General features: G+C 35.5%; 4 protein-coding genes across 10 annotated transcripts in view; 3 read left to right on the forward strand and 1 right to left on the reverse strand.

The window, feature by feature from the left end:
- Positions 1-1,068: 1,068 nt before the first annotated feature.
- LOC149774515 (uncharacterized) lies at positions 1,069-17,417 on the reverse strand. 2 transcript variants are annotated; one of them, XM_089945220.1, is made up of 6 exons: positions 17,056-17,415; positions 16,389-16,525; positions 16,008-16,135; positions 15,581-15,777; positions 15,053-15,113; positions 1,069-3,393 (listed from the first exon to the last, which is right to left on the reverse strand). In XM_089945220.1, the coding sequence occupies exons 3-6, from the start codon at positions 16,008-16,010 to the stop codon at positions 3,337-3,339; spliced, it is 318 nt and encodes a 105-aa protein (XP_089801346.1). In that variant the 5' UTR covers positions 16,011-16,135; positions 16,389-16,525; positions 17,056-17,415; the 3' UTR covers positions 1,069-3,336. The 2 variants fall into 2 exon arrangements, 1 of the variants encoding a protein (XP_089801346.1); XR_016416838.1 differs by lacking the exon at positions 1,069-3,393 and adding an exon at positions 10,276-10,411 and having other exon boundaries at positions 15,581-15,736; positions 17,056-17,417.
- Positions 10,210-13,239, forward strand: LOC149774516 (uncharacterized). 2 transcript variants are annotated; one of them, XM_089945222.1, is made up of 2 exons: positions 10,210-10,337; positions 11,088-13,239. In XM_089945222.1, the coding sequence occupies exons 1-2, from the start codon at positions 10,210-10,212 to the stop codon at positions 11,149-11,151; spliced, it is 192 nt and encodes a 63-aa protein (XP_089801348.1). In that variant the 3' UTR covers positions 11,152-13,239. The 2 variants fall into 2 exon arrangements, with proteins under 2 accessions (XP_089801348.1, XP_089801347.1); XM_089945221.1 differs by having other exon boundaries at positions 10,267-10,404.
- Positions 17,418-19,394: 1,977 nt separating the features above from the next.
- Positions 19,395-20,450, forward strand: LOC149774517 (E3 ubiquitin-protein ligase TRIM45-like). The gene has a single exon (XM_089945298.1). The coding sequence runs from the start codon at positions 19,395-19,397 to the stop codon at positions 20,448-20,450; it is 1,056 nt and encodes a 351-aa protein (XP_089801424.1).
- The window catches only part of LOC149774518 (uncharacterized), a 643,609-nt gene continuing 641,334 nt past the window's right edge, over positions 20,281-22,555 (forward strand). For all 5 annotated transcript variants that reach the window (XR_016416846.1, XM_089945254.1, XM_089945255.1 and 2 more), the window contains exon 1: positions 20,281-20,417. The gene's annotated coding sequence lies outside the window, so the exon portion shown is untranslated. The remainder of the gene's footprint in view (positions 20,418-22,555) is intronic.

The following is a 22,555-nucleotide window of genomic DNA, read 5'->3' on the forward strand; positions in this document are numbered from 1 at the left end:
AGTCCAAATCACGAATCAGGTCATTTAGTTCTTCCTGTGTTATTCTGTGTGGGGTTGATGATGCACCACAGTGAAAATCTGGATCACTGCATGCTGATGGACCAGGAGAAGAACAGGTCGACTCACCTTTGTCTTCGTCAGATGAATCAAGAGAATATTCTGCTGGAGGTTCTGGAATAGGAAGTCCCTCACCATGTGGAACTGGTCTCAATGCAGACGGAATGTTTGGGTAGACTATTCTCGACTTCTTTCGCTTCGTTATTCCGCCGGAAAGAGGAGGAACCAAGCAGAAGTAACAGTCATTTAGGTGGTTGCTTGGCTCTCTCCACACCATTGGGACTGCAAACGGCATTGATGACCTTTTGCAATTCAACCACTGTGAAAGCTGTGTTGTACATGTAGCACAGCATATATGCGGAGCCCAAGGCTTGTCTTGGTCACCAACCTTGCATCCGAAGTAAAGATGATATGCCTTCTTCACTTGAGAATTGATACTTTTCTTCTGGTTGGCAAATGTCACTTCCCCACAAATATAGCAAAAATTGTCCGCGGTATTAACACACTTTCGAGGCATTACTGTTCTTTATTGTACGTAAATGGATAAAATAATAAGTTTTATGTAACAGTAGCTTGAACTGTCTCGCACAACGTCTAAAATATTTTAAATGCTGAACCTATCTGATTGGGCTTTATATAGTACACTGCTTACGTCAGCTTCAGCAGCCGCCTGGCATTAGTATAATAGGCCTACACATGTATAGTACACTGCTGACGTCAACTTACTTCAGCAGCCACATGGCATTAGTATTGCATTGCATCAGAAAATGATGCAATCAACTGTGGATGATGTGAGCATGATGGTATTATGCAATGTTACATCATTATTCCGGATGTTGCTGCAGTCCTACTGGAGAAATTTACACAGTGAAACATAGAAAATGAGGTATATGAATATCTTCAAAACGAGAGCCAATACAAATTTTTCACGGTTATATTCGTGTTCGGCACACCAAAATACTACAGATTAGGGCCTTTTCAAGTCAGTAATGATTTCACTGTTGACCAGTGTTACAATTCAAGTAACTGTGCGCAGTTGCAAGCCCTGCCAAATGATTGGCCAATGAAACCCATGTGACCACTATGGGGCAATTCAATTGGCCCTTCCGGGCTTTGCTCATTGTCATTACAGAGTAAGGTAAAAAGGAGACCCAACATCATCACACCACCTATAAATGTACTTTACATACATAATGAAGCTCAAGTGCTTGAAATTGTAGGCTCCGACCGCCACCACACAGAGAGGGCCCGCCACATCTAGCGCTCTCTGTAGCCCAAAATGGAAAAAAAGAGGGGGGAGGGTAATACCTACAGCAATCAACCATGGAAGGAAAATAAAAGCATTATAAGATTAAGATAAGAATTCTAACATTCAGACAACATAGTCCGTACATCTAAATTAAGATATAAAATAAAAACATTGCAAACATAAAAGAACATATATAAAATGTACAAGTATATAGATTATGCCGAATTGTGCACCCCATATCGCGAAAAGGGTGTATTACATGTCGCATAACGCCACTGAAAGAATATTTTTGCAAGATGGTCAAACCTTCAATGAACCCATGTGAAGTGAAATGCTCTTCAATGAATCCATATGAAGAGCAGTGCCCATATGATGTGGACGGCTGTATCGGTCTGTGCACCCACGAGATATAGTACTAATATTTGTACCCCTACTCCTACCTCGTGGACGGGGTACTAACATGAACATATATGAGTCAATGGAGCCTCTTTTAGCCTAATATAAAAAACTTAACAAATCACAGTAAAAATATGGCGCGGTTTGAGTCAGAAATTTTGCACATTAAGGGTAAATACGGTTTATCGGCAACTTTTAAAGTCCACCAAGCCATTTTTTCTCCACTTGATTGATAATATCATAGTGCAGAATATCTAAAAATGGTCTGGTAAGCCTTATCTAGAAAAGGGGTCATGGCGAGATTCTCGCGTTATCTGTCATGGCAGACTCGGTGAGGTTAGTGTAACCATGCCAATTTATTTTATCGTGCAAGGACTTAATAAATTCAAAATAAGCCAAACGTCTTTCACAACATGATTATACTTATGTAGTAGATTTCTACACTATTTGTTTTTCTGACTTTAGTGATGATTTTGTTTTGTTGCTTCATTACATGATATGGGATCAGTTCGTAGCCTCTACCACAACCAATCAAGTTGAGGTTACGACATGGTAGCTACCACGAGACCAAGGAGAACAGGAAAGCAGAGCAAGGCAGGAGGAAGTGATATGATAACGTGTAAAGGCATCGGATCTCCACCGACCCAAGACCCGAATATGACTGTCTGAGAGACCCTGCTTAGCACCCTCTGTGGCTGCCCCTATCCTAAATCTATGAGCTTTGAATAATTGAGGGTTAAAGCCGCATTTCAGAAGCGCTGTGCATAGGGCAACCCCCGAGAGGTAAGGAAGAGTGGTCCTGCCTGACAACTTCGCAGATGTAAATAAGGGCGCAGCGCGTGGACATGGCACTGGTCTTGTACATTTTGGGGCACGACACTTAAGCGAAAAAGGGTACCATTGGAGTGTTTGTAACGTGTAAACTGGACAACTAAAACATCGTCATTGATCCGAACCTGAGAGAAATGAAGCAAGTTTGGAATGCTGCAACAAGGCTGTCTAATGGTCATTTCTCCGCAGAAAATAATGAAATGCAAGAAGAGACAGACTTAACAAAGCCGCACGAAAAACGTTGTGGGTAAATGTCGGCAGGAATAGAACGAGTTTATGTAGCATGCATTTATCAATTGGTAGTCTGGCATCTGTGTGCGGTAAATGATTATGAAGCGCTTGCAGTAGTTTTTGAATAAGAAAGGAATTGGTTGGATCAGGGATATTTCTTAGTTTGTGCACACAGTCAATAGCCGAGACATATGTATCAGTCTGTTAATGTCGGTAGTTCCGGGACCGGTTCTGGGATTTCCTCTGTACAAGGTGACAGCTGCAGAAATCTGTGCACATATCTGAGTATCTACCACCAATGCTGACGTTACCATCTCTAAGCCCTGGTCCACCACCTCATGATTCCGCTGCCGTGACAGATACCGCAGGTGATGGATTAGCAGCTGGTTGATGTATCGGTTGCAGGTTGCTAAAAATGTTGTCTTGTTGTTTTTATCGCCTTAGCATCAAGGGATGAAGAAGTGCCTAGAGCTGGAGCTGAGGAAGTTCTTCTATGATTGACATTCCCGGTGTCCACCACCCGTTGTATTCCCTTTGAAGCTTTTCGTCGCGGAGGTGCTCTTTTGCGTGCATTAGTCATAGTCTACCACCATCTGTACCCCTTGGAGGCTTTTATCTGTGAAGCTATTCTGAAAATAAAAAGGGAAACAGCAAGCAGTATCTCTGTATTGTTTGAGTAGGAAAGAAATTGTTACATGGTGTACAAATGACGTAAGTCATGGTAACTAACACCCTAAATAACTGCTGTCAACACGACCAGCTAGATACGAGTTAGGAGACACACCATATACGTAGACTTTGTAGTACTGAGACTGAAGCCAGTTGCCAAAATCGAGAACTGAACCACCCAGTAGATGCAAGTGGAAAGAGATGAATACTGAAACGATGCAGATGGAACGAGTCATGTGGTCAGAAGTGACTTGATAACTGACAGAGTCAAGGAGAAGGACCCTCTTAATAACAAGTAACCTTAGCATGTATAGTTGAGGTGGTTGACTCAAGTGATCTCTGATTAACTTGATACCTGAGAGAGTGAATCGGAAATATCTACTTCATAACTGGTAATAATAGAGTCAAATGATCTATGATCCCTTGATAACTTGTAATAATAGGTAGAGTGAGGTGGAAGTATCCACTTGATAACTTGTAATAATAGGTAGAATCAAGTGGAAGTATCCACTTGATAACTTGTAATAATAGGTAGAATCAAGTGGAAGAATCCACTTGATAACTTGGAATAATAGACAGGTGATCTATGTATGATTCATTTGATAACTGGTAGAGTCAAGTGGAAGTATCCACTTGATAACATGGAATAATAGGTAGAGTCAAGTGGAAGTATCCGCTTGATAACTTGTAATAATAGGTAGAGTCAAGTGGAAATAACCACTTGATAACGTGTCATAATAAGAAGAGTCAAGTGGAAGTATAAATTTGATAACTTGCAATAATAGGTAGAGTCAAGTGGAAGTATCCACTTGATAACTTGTAATAATACAGACAAGTGAAATATGATCGCCTTGATAACTGGCAGAGTAAAGTATAAGTATCCACTTGATAACTTGGAATAATAGACAGGTGATCTATGATTCACTTGATAACTGGTAGAGTCAAGTGGAAGTATCCACTTGATAACCTGTAATAATAGCACGTAGAGTTGATGTAGAGCACAAACTCAAGAAAGGAATAGGCAAGTGATATCCAATGAACTTGAAAACTGCTGGAGTCATCCGGACTGACCTGATAACTCTAACGAACAGCAAGCAGAATTGAATTTGCAGACAAAGTCGAAAATATAAAGAATCAATCAATAGTTAGATAAACTTGTCGACTTTTAATTCCAGTATGCAGAATGTAGCTAATATATGTACTGTTGAACTGAGGAGCCAATCGTGTAACGATATTGATTGTTATCTTTCCAAACTAAAGGAATGATGCTACAGAAATTTATACCTGAATTAGACTCTGTTAAGGACAAGCTGGAAAACGTACTCTAACGTCGTATTTATATGTAATGTGTTAATATAGAGTAAACTAATGTGGGAAACGGAATAAAAATGCAAGGATATTTAAGGAAGAGAAACAAATAAATAAATATATATGTATTGAGAACTCCCTGGCTTAAGTCTTTTAATCTTGGTTTTTTTGTTTTGTATGTGTGTGTAAGCAGCCATGATTGCACCCGTAAGTGATTTGTATAAATACCATGGCCTTTTGTTTGACAAGTGCAAGCCGTCTGCCCGGAATTTATCCCTGCAATCATTGCTTTCGACAGGAAAAGGAAATTTACCACTGTATTCCCAGAATGTCATGTATGGATAGGAAGTGACTTCCGCCCGCAGAATTCCATTTACCGACCATGCAACGTCGTATTAATTATAAGGTATATGACCACTAAGTAGGAAAAGTGGAAGCATCTGGCATAATACAATTTATTTGACATGGTAATCACGATGTAATTGTGAGGCAAGCGATATCAGGTTGAAGGCTAATGGGTGGGGGTCAGTATCAGCTTGTATGTCATTGTCGCCCAAAAGCAAAACAACAATATTGGAACAAAGAGAACAAAGTGAGGATATGTTGAACTTCATCCATTTCTCCACTGTTCTTCCTCCAACCCCGTGCAACTTCACCTAAGCGACGTTTCTCAAATTAAAATCTAAGGCGAGAGATCGTCTGTGCCAGAGTTAAGATATTGTGATAGCCATTTACAAATAGAACGGCCCGTAATTAGAGCAAGTGGCATATTGAAAATAGTAGTGAAAATCAAATGAGTAAAACATATTTGTACTCACGTTAAGAATATCACCAAAAGCTTCAAAGCACAGTGCAAACTAGTATGACCGGAGGTGGGACTTAAAATTCCCCACAAAATATGGATCGAGTCTCTGCTCCTCTGCAGTTCAATTGAAAGCGACGCTAATTACAATTCAGATAACTGTGCGCAGTTGCAAGCCCTGCCAAATGATTGGCCAATGACACCCATGTGACCACCATCGGGCAGTTCAATTGGTCTTTCCGGGCTTTGCTCATTGTCATTACAGAGTAAGGTAAAAAAGAGACCCAAGTTCATCACACCACCCATAAATGTACTTACGCAGGCGTAAGTAGTTTTGTGATGTAGCGAGGCAGGAGATCTGCAGCTTTACGAAAATGGTTTCCAAAAGTGGTTTCAATGGTGGACTGTCATCAATTTTGGATTTTGAATGGGACACAATGATGTATGATGCCAATAAATGTTGCCCTAGTTTGCTTGAGCTTGTCAAAGCCAGCTTAACCAGGAAGCATTACCACAACTCTGCCACAAAAAGGCTCGGAAGAAACGTTGTCTCCTTAGTACCTGTCATTGGCTCCCTCCTATGTATAATCAGCTTTATCAGAACCAGGCACAGTACTATCCTGCAACAGCTGGTTTCCATTATAATTTGGTTGTAAGAGAAAGGTAACACAATAATTCAATTATATATATATATATATATATATATATATATATATATATATATATATATATATATATATAGTAGTTATCTAAATTGTATGGTTTCAGCGTTAGTAAAAAAAAACTACAAAGAAAGGCTACAGTTTTTTATACCCAGTCTTTTAAAATAAATAGCAAATGCAGCCTACATACTGTGCAAATTAATTACCATATTTGTAGATTTTATTTACCATAAATATGTCTGTAATGTTTATTGTAATTATGGTTATTTATGAACATATATTCTAGTGATTTTAAAAACATTTATTGAGTACTTGGGCAATTAACAGCCAATGATAAAACTTAATGTTGATTTACTTTAAACATTAAGCATACTATACTGATATATTTCCTGGCCTTTCTCATGATACCTATTGACATACCTTTCTCATGATACCTATTGACATACCTTTCTCATAATACCTATTGACATACCTTTCACTGCATAAGCATGAAAAGTAAGAGATAATTCTCAGGTTAGGTATAACAAATAGCTGTATTTATGCAGAATGACAAATTCTTTAAATGTCATTACTTATCAAACATAAATAATATACAGATGATTCTAACATTTCTTAGTAAATGTATATTTGTAATATTTGAACAACAATAAAATAAGCAAAATTGTCTTGATGATCACTGTATTAACTCCATAATAAACTGGGGTGAAGCATCAGATGGGAAAATCTGAATATGAAGACTTAGGATTTCATTTTCAAAAATCAACCTCTGTGTGTAAAAGTTTTAACATCATATTCTAATATTTGGGATGTGCCTATCATCAGGCATTAGTTTATCATGGGTGAATAGTTATTGTATTCAACAAAGCAGATTGTGTTAAAAATTTGATTTCTTTTGCTTAAAGGGTTCTCATCAATAGACAAGCTTTCTGCTGTATTGCCATGTACACTTTTGCAGATGATCAACCTGTACTTTTGTTATAAACCCTTTTTTGGTAGTTTCAACAGACTTAGATGGTGCCAAAGTATTGATGCCACAAGATGAAGAATAGATGGTATGCGGCAAGATTTCGACAGTAAGGTTAAGCTGTGGAGAAATAAATTGTCAGGAAAGGAAAGAGGTATAAACCATGGTAAACTTTCCAATTTATATATGTAATGTCCATGATATATTGTAGTATATTATATTTGGTATCCATACCAACTTAGAAAATGAGAATCATACTGTTTCCTTATTTTGGTTTTCAGTTTTAATAATTTAAAAGAGTTACTGTGAAAAGAATTAAAATTGTTGCACGTCATTCATAAAAATTATGTGTCAGTTCTTATACCTATATTTGTTTATTTGTTAAAACATTTACTTCATGATACTTATTTTTGAGGTTACCTAAGTATATAAGATACAATAACACATCATCCAACTCCTGGCTATATACTGTCTCCATTTGAGCATAAAAGTGAGACACTTTAAAAAATAAGGCATAACAATTTTTTGTTCGAGGTACACGCAACTATAAGTTTTATTAAATAGTACAGGCATGATGATAAAATTATACATATTCTTTCCTTTTTTAGAAAATGCAGATGAAACTTTGGATAAGCTGCCCATGTTAGAGTCTGTTTAGGAAGATGAAGAGAGGAGGATTTGATGGAGGAAGAAGAGCAGGCGGTGGAGGAAGATGAAGAGGAGACTGTGGAAGAAGAAGAGGAATCTAGTTCAGTCCAAGAAAGTGATGAGTTGACTAGTGTAGAAGGTATATTCAGATGAATAATATAGTCATTTGATTCATATATATGCACATTTGAAATTTACTGTTTTTAAAATAATAATAATAATAATAATGATAATATTTTTCATCATTGTTATCATCATTAAATTAATAGTAAGAATATTTTTTTCTGAAAAATTTCATACATAAACCATAAAGTTTAAAAATCAAATAGCTTTAAGTTTCAGTACCAGCATGGAAATTCTATGACTAGGGGAAAGTTATCAATAATATACTGCAGTTATCTGAGATATTACAAGGTGATAGTGGATGGACCCGAGTCATTAATATCCACCCATAAAGGTTAGGTTTAATGGGAAAAAAATGATGCCAGATATGCCAATAATTAACTTGCAAAAATCATTGCGACAGATTTTAAATCACTTATGTCATTAAAGCCTTTTATAATATTACAAAATTTGAAATTGACACTAAATAACATATTTGATATATTGGAACTTCAACAACTTACACTTTCTGAAGACCACAGGTTGAAACCTATGCATGTCAGTTTTATTTTAAGATCACAATTAAACACAATGCTAACTTAATTTAGGATTTAGATCTTTAAATATTAATTAGTTTGACTGTTTTGCAGCATTCAACAAGGAAGAGTAGGTCACAGTGACCAATTGTTATAACACTAATGACTTTTTTCATATTGATAATCACATTGTCAAACTTTAGTCATCCAGGTAAATTTTAATCTTTAGGCAAGGCATTTGTAGAGAATTTGATAAGAGAGCTCCTTGCATAATCATGTCATTCCATGTGGTCAGTAGGTAATTTATTTCTTATTGAAAGTTGTTCCTGTGCTGTATAATTGTTATTTCCATTCACAGAAACACTGGTATATATAAAAGCCTAGTTGTCTAACAACTCTTTACTATGTTTTGTCATGAATGGTCACCATGTCCACTAAACATACAACTCTTTCCTGTCATTTTTATTCAGCTTATTGTTTAATGTTATTGTCAAACAATCATACAGTGGAAAGAATGATTATTATCATACAAAGAACTCTCATTTAAAATTTCAGTTTCAACTGAAGTAACAATCGAGTCAGTTATGTTGCCTACTTTTAACACTAACTAAAAATTATACTTTGGTATTACTTTTGATAACATGAGCCAGAAGATTGGTGTCTGGCATCATGTGAGGGGAAAGAGAAATGCCATGCTGAACATGGTACAGGGATTTGCCACGCTGGAAAGAATTGGTAGTTATAGGATGTTAAATGTATTCCCCTCACCAGAGGCCATATGGAATTAAAAAATTTCATATATCTTACCATCCAGTGAAGATGAGATGGCTTTAAAGAGGAGCTAGCAGTTATGTTCTCAAGGATTCTGACAACATATGTTCCTGCCTATGCTGGACTGGACACTGTGTGGTCCATTCCTCATTAATATTTAACAGAATTAGTATTCAGGAGTGAAACTGACAGTAGTACATACTCGCTCTTTCTCACTCTCTTTATATATATACATACACATTTGCCCACATACTGTCATTTTCATGCACCATGGACCTATCACAATTATAGTTATATATTTTCACATTTGAGACACCATACATTTTCTATGCAATATTCTGCAAATTATAGGTAATAAATAATAAATGCTTTTCTTTTAGGTATCATTTACCTACTGTTACATTTTATACGCAATAACAAATAAAAATTATATTATAAGAATTGCAATATATATATATATATATATAAATATATATATATATATATATATATATATATATATATATATATATATATATATATATATATCACATAAACATGGTACAATTAATGAGCCCTGTATCATATATTCATGATTATTGTTAACCTCTGTATTATGAACACACATGTAAAAGGGACACATGTAATGACCAACTGCATATGCTTCATTAAGATATTAACTATTTGCTAACTGTAGTTCTATGTCAATGTAAATAAATTTAAAGAATTTAAAAAATAATACACTTAGACAGGTTTAATTGTTCATTTTAAGTTAGACTATAATTTCAGTCAATCCGATTGCTCGTATATACACTTTAGTTCAATGCAGAATTAAGTTGTTGGCTAATTTATGCCCATGTTTTGTATTGTGTTAGCCCCTTTTCAAAGATCAAATGACAATAAACAAAAATATCCAATGCAACATTGCTTCTTCATATAAATTTCTATTTCTATTATAGATTCCATTGGGAATCCTAAACAAAGATGAATCTACTACAGCAGGCATGATTGAGATACTGGAGAGTTACAAGGAGTATATCCCTGAGGATGGGGATCCACTTCCACTTTTACTTTACTATGATGGCTCGAGTTGTGAGAGGGTCGAATGGGCTCAAATAACTGGAGATAACAGGTGGGCGAGACTTGACCTGTCTGAGCCTGCCATATAGGAGTGGCAGAGATGACGCATGTTTCTCCAGGTGTGAACTGGAAGAAAGTAAAAATTTCACAACATATCATTTATACTGAGTGATAATTGCAGTAAAAACTGCTGTAACAGTTGTAGAGAGGTAGAATATAAAGACACCTCTTTGTTCAGAAAGAAAACCATTTAGCGGTATATCCTGTCACATTTAAGATAAAATAACCCCTTTCTATATATGACACCAGTCAATTAATAATAAATTGGTAGGTTCCTTTCAGTGTCTTTTATATACAGGTTTTATGGTATTACATTTTTACTACATTTTATCATCTTTAACATAAGCTATTAAGGTGTACTACAGAAAACATGCTCTATCCGATTATATATCACACTTTGCTGTGCAACTAGCATCATAGCTTATTTTGCAAGTTCAAAAGATTTTCATCAGCCTATAACTGTGTACCACTTGAAAAAAGATCAACAATTTTGTTATTTTAAAGAGATGGAGTAATATTATGAAAAGTCCCAAGGGTAACCAAGAAGGGTACAAGATTTTTAAAAATAAAATCTGGATGTGTATCATTTAATTCTGCCTAATGCTGACTTTTGAATTTATCCCTTCAGGCACAGCTTAGTCACTACATTATATTCAGAACCAAGATTACTATTGCAAGAGTCAGCAGACATTATAATCAAAGACAAATTACTAAATTTATGACAATATTGTTTCTTCATCAGGACACATATGATGAACTCTTCAAGTTTGAAAGTCACAGAGAGAAGGGAACATTGTACAACCTGAAGCAATTATATGACCATAAAGGTGTTACAAAAAATATTATGGATTGTTTTGACAAAGCGGAGGCACTGTTAGAGTTTGTGATGGAAGATTATATCATATTGTATGCAATGGAACTATCAGGTATGACAGAAATAGATGATACACCTAAAGGCTTTCCGGACTCACCAGAAGAAAGAAAGTATAGAGATGAGATCTCAAAAAGAATTGTGGAAAAGTATATGAGAAGGTGAACACCGAGGAAGTCATTAATGCTGCAGCAGAACCAGTGACTGATGGTGGGGATTATTGTATATGCTGGTGGACCTATGATTTATTGTAACAACCAATATTGTCTGAGGGGTTCCTGGTTCCATCTGGAGTGTTTAGATATGGAGGAAGATGATGTACCAGAAGGTGAATGGTTCTGTTCAGAGGAATGCAGGAGGGAGCTTGAGTTAAGTTTAAGCAAGAGAAAGAAGATGACAACTGATAGACTTAAAGAAGCCAAAAATGAATATTGTTATGCCGGTATATCTGGTTTAAGTCAACAGCGGCATCTTTAGCATGTTTACAGCATGGCATTTCTCGTTCACTGCACCATCGTAATATGTATCTTGTTCATGAAATCAGCTATTTCATGCAACTAGGAATGACCATATTAGTTATATGTACTTTTTATGCTTAAAATGTCCCAGTTTTAATTCACAGATATGTAGACTTATTTCGGCAGACGTGATTTGAACGTTCATTCATGCGAAGCACATGCTGTGTATTACTGCTACGATGTGTTGTCGACGGATGATGGAATAAACGTATTTTGAACTCATTTGACATTTTGATCACACGGCTTGTCTCCTTACATCTTAAATGTATGATGCCTTGTGTAGTTACACTTTATTTCAATCATTCGTGTGAAAATCTGTAGAATTAATTCTTGAGTGTTTCCCGTGTTGTTGGGTCTTTGCGTTTATACGATTACGTCACTTTCAGCATAGAATATTTGATGCTTGATTTTGATTAGTCAGTAAATCTTTCTTGCCCGATGATTGCAAGTGCTAAATTCTGATTGGTCAATAATAATAGTATAAAAGGAGGTCAGCGTTTACGAACTTTGTCACTTTCCAGTCTTTCTCCAAGGCGCTAAATACAAAAATGGCTCAACCAGCTTTAAAATCTGATGTGGCTATGGTAAAACACATTTTAAAGCTGTTTAACTAATTCCATTGCATAAAATAACACTAGCAGAGTGTTATTTTGTGATTTAGTAAAATGATGTGTTTTGAACTTACTTATTTTGTCATTTAAGTATAAGGTAAATAACCTACATCTGCATACAGCAGTGTGCCTATTATTTATTATTCCAAATTTACAAACATTATATTGATAATTTATTCCTTTTATAGAATTTACACTTTTGGTGTGAAATTCAATAAATAGAACTTTGTCGTCTGCTTGTGAGCAAACCATTGTACCAAGATGGGTATAAATCATAAAGGCAGTGAACCAGACATTCTTGGTGCACTCTTGCACCCAAACCTGAAACTGTGAACCAGAACCATATGTTTTGGGTACATCTGCACCCAAACCTTAGACACATTGAGCACCAAAGACTATGGTGCACCAACAATGGTAAACCTTGAACCCAGATTAGGTTCTTTTATTTCTGTTATCCTCCCCCCCCCACTTTATGAATGAATAAAGAATATATTAGAATGTATTGAACACCAATAGCTTGCGTGACTCAGTACTAAACATGTTCACAGTGCATATAAGAAATAACAAGATATACATGAGTATTTTAGTCTTTATTGCTAATTAGTTGCTTGACGCACTATATTCTTGTGCACTTGCATGCTTCAGCTCTGTATTTAGAAATACTTTAAGTTAGAAAAAAACATGTAATTACTTGCTACTGCCTGTTAGTCATATGTTAACAAGCTTTATGAACAAATTGTGTTTTACTAACAGATTCAGTTTACACTAACATTACTTTAGATCATAATATATTGCATTTCAAGGTTGTTTACGCTATAATTTCACAATCATTTCCCATCAGTCACCTGAGCTGATTGTGGATCATCTTTCTGTCATTAAATAATGTTACCTTCATTTGACGCCTCTGTTCATTAATTGCACCCTTAGAATAAGATCGTTCCCATAGAATATGATAGTACATGTATATCCTCAAGTGAACCAAAAGCTGATGACAAGACGGACCCTTTCTGAATCCGTCGCCTGTCCATGAGGGGTGACGTGACAATATGTAAAGATATTAATTTGGAGGGGTTTAAATGATATAGCTCAGCATGATGCTGTAAAAGAAAATGATGGTCCTAGAATGATAAGGTACTGGAAATTTGACCTGTTTGAATTTTATGAAAAGAACCACCCCAAGTACTTGATATATGGCCTAAGGCTGATTGCAAACATTGCTGGAGCAACATCAGAAAGACTAAAACATGCCCTAATATGGGAAAGGACAGTCAATTTGAAGGGAGGAAAAAGAAAAAACATTCCCAAGGACCTACATAGTGAACATCTAAACAGAGAGTATAATGATAGTAGTAGCAATGCTGGAGGCCAATTCACCACTGACACAATCAACAGACATAGCCAGATGTTAGGGGTAGGAAAGGCTGTTAATCATATGTTTGAGGAGAAGGTCATCTATAGGCCATTCAACACTTGAAAAACTGGAAAGATTCATAGAAAGAAAGACATACTTAGAATGGTTCAAACACTGAAGTCTCAGAATTTGGTCAAGTATCAAAGTGAAAGAGCATTCAAAGGTTTTGAAGATTTGAAAGTGGTCAGTGGAGTAAGATTTCCTAAACAATTCAAGGAGACTGTTGAGACATGTTGACAATATGGCAAAGTTACATGAAATAAACAATTAGCCATCATAGTTATCCTTTATTCAGTAAAACTGAATGCGTGAAGAAATGAAATGTACGTCTTTCTCCTATATGCAACATTTAAACAACTGAGCCTGAGGTATGTAATGAATAAATTCAATGTAAATAAGAATGAATCATGTCATGCTTAGACTTATTTCTGTTTGGACATTCACACTTAGACATGCAGTTTATGCTTAGACTCATTTCTGTTTGGACAGTCACACTTAGACATGCAGTTTATGCTTAGACTTATTTCTGTTTGGACATTAACACTTAGACATGCAGTTTATGCTTAGACTTATTTCTGTTTGGACATTCACACTTGGATATGTGGTTTATTCTTAGACTTATTCCTGTTTGGACATTTGACACACTTGGACATGCAGTTTATGCAACAGATGCACATTTGACATTGACATGTATCTACACAGTCTTTTGAACAAGATTTAAAGTTTTTCATTTTGTCTAATTCTGTATCAGTTTTGGAGCTTAGTGAAAAATATTTCAAACAATAAATCATCTGGCATTCAGTTCTATTTGCCAAACTTCTCAAACAGGCTCGACTTGGAGACAAGAGCATGTTCTTTTGGCCTGTTTCCTGCAGTTACCACAAGGGATGACAATACTTCTGGGGAATGCATAACATAATGTAAGGCAAAGTCGGCCATCTCGTCCATATCGTCCAACTTCTGCCACAACTGGAGCAATGTTGGGGGCAAACCCCATATTACTACTATGGACACATCTGGAATATCTATTCCCATACCTACTACAGTAGCAATCAGAATTCTGATGGTACTGTCGCTTTTATGGAAAATATTCATAATACGCTCCTTGGATGATGTATCTGTGTATGCATGAACCATTTCAATCAAACGATTCAATACTGCCTTTTCCCCATCATAAGCTTTATCATTAAGTGTGGAATGAAACCATATCTACAATCGTTCACACATGCTTATAGAGTTTATATAGATTATGACTTTTTTCTTCATACGTCCATTCAAAATAATTTCAGTTTTTACCCATTCAAGTTCCTCTTCATATTTTTCAGAACTTTTGGTGGCATAAAGCTGAATATTTGGCCTGCAAAAGTATCAAATTTATGCAATTTTATAGACAGTCATGTACATTAATCTAATTTCTGAAAGATGAGTTTTATATAATGCATTAAAATTACAAGCCCTCTGATTATGACATACAGCTTTTTAAAAATGTTTTGGTGTAATATTTTGACCAGTTTGATTCCTTGCCTGGCCCGTACAGGTCTTATCCAATGTTAATAATTCAGTCTCACCAATTTTAACTTATGGAGAATTACTATATCAGGTTTAATGCATATGTTCTAGTAATACTGTAAGAGCATGATTTGACAAAAGAAATATTACAAATAATAAAAACAGATTGAAGATATATGTACTAATATTTTTTATCCACTTATGTATTATGTTAAAATATCTATGAAATGTACACAGTTACTTTCTTTAGCGATGACTGCCTATTAGTATATACTGAAATAATTATATTTGTAGCAATATTTATAGATTACATACCTATTTGGCAATACAGAAACAACATTTAATTTGCCACTTGTCAGCCCTAGGGTTCGTGCAATATCATTCTTTATTTCAGTTGTTGCAGTTGCAGTCAGTGTTATCACAGGACATTCAGTAATACTTTGGAGTACTCGAACCTTTAGGTACTCTTTTCTGAAGTCCAGCCCCATGAAACAAATCACAACCAGAATATTCTAAAAGAAGTTTATTTAAATTTATAGTAATAGCTATTTATGATCCAATTACATAATTTAAAATAAACATAAATATTTATATGGCCATCAAATACATTTTACCAGTTAGTATGTATATGCCTATTTTTCCTCCTTGATGTTTGATTTATTTCAAAGTTAAGCTTCTATCTTGCTAGAGTAAAATCTTATACACCTTCGTTATAAAACAGAGTTATTAAAAAACTTCATACCATTCAGATATGCAGTGGTCTTCATCATATGCAACCACACACAACTTTTCTCTGTATGCTTTGTCCAGTGCACCTTTCCAGTGCCTTTTCAGAGGCTATTAACACTGTTGCACCTCCACCTTTTATGGCTGCAAAGAATAATTAGTGGCATGAGTAAGTTTGTAGCATTAAAGTGAAAAATTAATATCAAAGTATCATAGACATGTGCTATGTATCATGGTGATAATTGTTTCACATATTTGTGTGAATTGACTAAAACTTTTCAAATTAACTGATAGTAAAATCGTTTATGCATAAATGACACACTCTCTCTCTCTCTCTATAGATAGATAGATAGATAGATATATATATAGATAGATAGATAGATAGATAGATAGTTACCATCTATGTCTTCTTTCTCAATTCCTTCATGGATTCCATATGCTTTAATGTTATGGCTTTCAATGTTTTCACCTGATCAGTTATCAATGATTTCAAAGGTGATATAACAAACTTGTGTGTTGTTCAGGACAGTGCATCTGCAATAAAATTGGTTTGCTAAACTTTGTTTTTAAGAAAATATAATTTGTCTTATTAAAAAATCATCTTATTGCGATTAACATATGACAGCAATTGATCTATTCATATTAAACCTATATGCATTGATGCATATCACTCTGCTCGACTTTAATGTGGACATTCAAAACATTAGCAATTATGTCTATACATTACTCTTATATTACATAATTTTATATTTATAGCATTATACATGCATACCTGCTATTACATAAAGACAATCTTTTCATATATTTTCATAGCACAAAAATTATAGTGTATATGAAATCAACATAACTCAGCAGCATTTATTCAGTGTAAGTCACACTAATGTGAGTTAACTCTCTCTCCCTCTCTTTACCTTGTCCAACATCATTGGTGGGAGAATGTAGCCTACACTTTTCCCATATCCCGTGGGAAGGAGGGCAAATATGTCACTTCCATCAATAACTGATTTTATTATCTCATACTGTTTTTCTTTAATGTTAAAATAATATCCATTTTCTTGAAGTACCTCATTGGCAAGAGCTTCCATGTTTCCGTCTTTACCTGCCATGTTGCAATATAGGTTTACGCACCAAACTTCCTTTCCAGTACTGCAGAATGAAAAACAACAGCTCGAAAACAGTGAATGAAAGTCACGCAATGTCTACAATAACACATAGTTTTCAACATATTAATTGAGATGACTCCAGCCAGAAACATGTCGCTGTCGCATCATCCTGGAAAGAGGCAGATTGATCACGCTGAAGCAGTGTTGTTATCACGTGACTATGTGACCTGTGACTTGGTATTCATACCGGCCGCAAGAGTTGGCTAGTCATGTGACTAGCAATGCAAATTGTGCGAACGAGGTCAAAATTCATCAACGCTATAGTTTCGTCTCGTCCCACACGGATTAAAGTCAAAATCGGTGTTATACTTGTAATTTCTGAGAAGATAAATGATTTCCTTATCGATTTAATGTAAGTATGGCTCAATGTAAGGTCATTAAAGTTTTCTAGCCCTTTTAGTAGGCATGTACCCTATGCCGACACCAAGTGGTGTCGGCGAATTCCAACTTTTCGATAGGGAATTCCATACACCCCAACATAAAAAAGAACAAATATCAAAAATGGGGTGGCAAGGGTCAGAGGAAACTCGGACTAACAGTGACACTGCACACTAGCGCTGTTCTTATTGGATGACAAACAATTAGAAGTCACGCGCCTTCTGATTGGACAAGCGTGTGCACACCAGTCTACAGCCCAAAGAGAGTCGCAAATTGTGTGAAAAATACACACTGAGTGTAAGTGTCTGTCAGACATTACCTACTTTGTGAGGACTTTAACAATAACGCGTAAATCATCTCTCATGACCATTCTCAATCGTTTGCCGACGAAACATTTCGAGGACTGGTGTGTAAGTCCTCACAATGTAGTCCAGTCCTCAAGATGTTGGTCTGCATTTAAACTCAGGTCCTCGCAAGTATACTAAAACACCACCCCACCCCACCCCCACACCGGCTAAATGGCAGATTGGCCAACTAAGGAAAAGTAACCTCTTGGTCAGGCACAAAAGAGGCACGATAAAACAATTGCCCCTCCCCTCCACCCCCTCCACCCCAAAAAACCCAAACAAAAAAAAAAAACAAAGAAAAACAACCACGGTAAACATAGTGATTTTCAGAATCAAATATTCCCTAAAGCGTTCGGATTACAACTGCACCCATCCTGAAACTTTGGTGCATCATTGTGCTTGTTACACATTCATTTTTCAACAAGCCGTTTATATAATATGTACCGATTCGTCCAGCTAGCCAGAAAGGACATTTAGATGACACATATTCACACGGATGGCCAGTGAAATAACGTTGCCCTCTATCTAGAATTGATGAAGTCAGTGTAATGATACATATTCTTGACTGACTGGATGCATATTTAGAGATGATCAATATTATATGCAGGTCAACATTGATGTTCTGCGGATAATAATGCCTCCTTCACTGTTCTCTCCGTTTGTCTATATTAAAAAAGTCTTTTTTTGTTTATCATTTAGGACTGTGTTTTCAAATTCAAATTAAGAGCACCCCTTAATCGTGCCTGCTTTATTCAAATGGTATCTGAATTTTTAAAGGTCTGAACGATTTAATTCTAATTTATATTTATTAAAGGCAATTTATTTTCAACATGAGAGAGAGAGAGAGAGAGGTGCTATTGGTCGGCTATATCCAAAAGATTAATGTCATGCATGCGATGTTTAACTATTACAATTGCCATTTTGGTTCGGGTTTAATAATAATAATAATAATAATAATAATGCAAAGTAGAAGATAGCATGGCATCTATGGAATGGGTTGAATGATTTCCATGTTTTTCGACTTGTTGTGGCTACTACTACTACTATAGAAATATTCAAAATTTCTATGATCTATTGTAATACATTATGTTTACCAGTAGCTTTTCGTGGGTCGGTGGTTCTTTCCGGGGTTTTCCCGGGTTCTTCCTCCACCATTAATACTGGACGCTATGTATAGCCTATCGTGTGCTAAAAAATGGCGTTAAACCCCACAACAACAACTACAACAACACCATTATGTTTAAAGCTTTTGGTGTATGGATGTTACTTTGACAGTACAACAGTCAGATGTCACGATATGTATATATTGGGCACGTCCTGCATTTCAAACCAAAACATATCGTTAATTCATATGGATATAGAAAAATTAATCTATCAAAATCCTACCTTAAACGGTTCTATATAGTTTTATCTCACATGTTATAAGTCACATGGGAGTCGACGTCAGTATATCAAATTTTAATATTGAAAGTCACCATATTTAAATTGTTCGAGGAAACCGAAAGTATTCTCAAAATGGCGGCAAGACAAGACGAGTGCGCTATTTGTTGGAGTAGCTTTAAAAATCCTAAGCTAATATCATGTCACCACAGTTTCTGTTACAAGTGTCTGGAGGATTATGTACGGATTAACGTTCGCAATCATCGATTTGATTGCCCTATCTGCAAGACAAACGTGGAGTTACCGAAAGATTTCAAAACAGACGTTTACCTCAACACTAACTCCGGTGAAAACTTTGCCTGTGATCTTTGTGGCCCAAAAAGTGTGGCATGTGCTAGATGCTTAGATTGTGAGGAGAATTTGTGTCAGTCATGCTGTTATGTCCACGAAAAGCTGAAAGTTAGTAAGCATCACAAAGTAAGTGATTTGGGAACTTTAGATTCTGTAATGAAAGGCAAAATTCGACAACGTATATTTTGTGATCAACATCAAGAGGAGGAAATCAAACTCTTTTGCAGAGTCTGTAATGTGCTCATTTGTGTCCTGTGCAAAGCGGTAAATCACCAAAATCATGTCACAAAAACTTTAGCTGATGCTGCAGCTGAAGTGAAACAGATCCTGCAGACCAAAATGAGTTTTTGCTCGGACAAGATGAGACGTATTCTTACTTCTAAAGAAAAGGGAGAGGAGCTTGCTAGGCGTATTGACGATGCGGAGCTGGAAGATTTAAAAGCAGTTGAAGATCAGCGTTCACAGTTGAACCAAGTGCTTGATCAAGAAGTGGCAGAAGTGAAGGTCAAGACAAAAACTGTTTACTACAAACGCAGACTACAAAATGCAGCTTTCATAAGAGATATGCAGAATGAAATCGAAACGTGTTCTAAGACGCATGAAAATGCGAAAATGTTAACGGGTCAAGGGACAGATATTGAGATTATAAGGAAAGGCCCAGATCTTTTGCAATTAATTTCGGAAGCAATGTCAACGACTGAACGATCACCTGATACAAATCTGAAGAACAAACTGTTTATACCTGCTATAATCAAGAAAACTGAATTAATTTCTATGATTGGTATAATTCAAGATTCTACTGACTCCGTAAGTATCATTTCTCCTAAACCTCAGCCTTAATTTGTTCTGTAACTTTCTTTAATTCTTAACTTTGATTTAGTAAGCAGTGTTTGTAGTCCCAATAGAAATAATGAGATCCTTTTCTTCTTACAGTGTGCTAAGTTGCTGAATCGATCGATATATATATATATATATATATATATATATATATATATATATATATATATATATATATATATATTCTTTGAATTCACCGATGAGCTCTGATCTATGCCATACACAGTCATACATAGCCATAGACACAGACGAGAAGAAAGACACACAGACACACACACATATACATATATACTTAAGTGTGAAATATGGAGAATTACTGGCGAGATATTTGTTATATTTTTACATTCTTATATTTTCACATGTGAAATTATAAGATTTCCCATCATGCCATGCGACGATTGTTTATGTGTTCCACCAAAATCTTTACCTGCATCAACAAAACGAGTACCTTGTGAGCTAGAACAAATGTAAAGAGACTGGGTAACCTTTCAAACATGGACATTAATCTTTGTGAAAGTAATTTGACTTGACACTGTTTTTGTATCAATGAAGTTCTTTTCCTTGCTTCCTTGACAAAAACAAAAAAACCCGTGTTGTGCGAAGGGCTGAGTTTAACGTTTGAAACTACGATTCTGCAGCAAGTTTGCTATTTAATAAAAACTAAAATTTTCTTTTCTTACATTATACCGAATATGTTTAATTCTACTTTCCCAAAAGCTATGTATTTTACCTCGTCTCCTCGCCACTCGTTAACATATGATGTTTAGCTTGAACCGATTACAGGGATATCAAGAAACTGGTTAGAGATTTAAATTTGAGACTCACTAATTAATAAGGTATAGATAATTTAATTATCAATAGAATAGAAAGATGTACGTCATGCTCAGACACACATATGAGCAGAGAAAATGAAAATGTTGCAGACTGTTTATTTTCGGGATCATCATAATGTTTGGTACTAAAATTTGTGTTATAATTATTAATACCAAATACATGGTAAATTGTGCTACTGCCTTAGACATAAGATGCTGCTTCTGGCTAATATAGAACTTCTTTCCTTTGATCAGGAACTAGTGTCAAGTTTGTCCACGTGTGAATAGAATCCATTTTATTTGTCAACAGTGCGTACCGAAAATGAGCCATGTTTTTAAGTTCAAAGTCTCCTTGGCACTAAATGTATTATTCATATATATATATATATATATATATATATATATATATATATATATATATATATATAAAACACGTCATTCATTGTAGTTATGGATTATTCACTAAGTTATCCAACGCGACATTTTCTGATTGATCAACACTGCACTGATACCCTATTTTATTATCATCGTATTAAAAAGTAATGTGCCAGCGCACCAGACTATTTCGACGTGTCTAAAGACGTCTGACAATAATCACGATAAATAACGTGAATGCCTTGAATAAAATTTGACCATTTCTACCGTGGGTCTTGATTGTACCTCTTCAGTTGCAGGATATTGGTAGGTATCAGATAAGATAAGAAACAATCCAGTGAACTGTTGCTACTCAAGGTCGTAAGATAAAAATACAAATGAAGTGAAACCAGCAATTTAAGTGAAATTGAACAAACCATTTCTTTCTCAAAGTGACGAAGTGAAATGTTAAGAGGAACTTGCAGTATTGTGACTTAAATCCTGTATAATCCTAATGCCCACCATCATTCCAAAAGTCTTTTGAATGAATTATGATATTGAATTTTCTAAAGTACCAAAAGTGTTCAATAGGTTGATGTACGAACAGTTTTAATGTATCACAATGACATAATCCATAATTTCAATGAACACTTTGTTATTCCATTAATGTCCAGGATGTGGGTCACAAGTTCCCTTCCAGAACATTCTATGTATATAAATACGGCTAGACATTGAATTCAGTTATCAGTAAACAACATTTATGACTTACCAACATGTCAAAAGGTATAATATAGCCAGGGAGGCTAAACCCTTACCCTCAGTTATGCACAAAGGTCAATTACACAATGCAAATTAAATATACACCACAATAATGACAAGTACACTTATTATTAATTAGTAATCGAACTCCTTTTGACTTAAATGCACTCTGCCTTTGACGTG

This window comes from Sinohyriopsis cumingii, unplaced genomic scaffold (genome assembly GCF_028554795.1).
Source record: "Sinohyriopsis cumingii isolate HCF-2022 unplaced genomic scaffold, ASM2855479v2 utg000229l, whole genome shotgun sequence".
In the NCBI taxonomy this organism is placed as follows: Eukaryota; Metazoa; Mollusca; class Bivalvia; order Unionida; family Unionidae; genus Sinohyriopsis; species Sinohyriopsis cumingii.

Excerpts from the sequence above, each read along its gene's own strand:
- LOC149774515 (XM_089945220.1), bottom strand. Across the intron at positions 15,114-15,580 it reads GTTTCTGTATTGCCAAATAG|GCCAAATATTCAGCTTTATG; the intron begins GTATGTAATCTA and ends ATACTTTTGCAG. Across the intron at positions 3,394-15,052 it reads ATGAAGAGGAACTTGAATGG|AATAGCTTCACAGATAAAAG; the intron begins GTAAAAACTGAA and ends TTTTATTTTCAG.
- LOC149774517 (XM_089945298.1), top strand. The coding sequence starts at position 19,395 with ATGGCGGCAAGACAAGACGAGTGCGCTATTTGTTGGAGTAGCTTTAAA.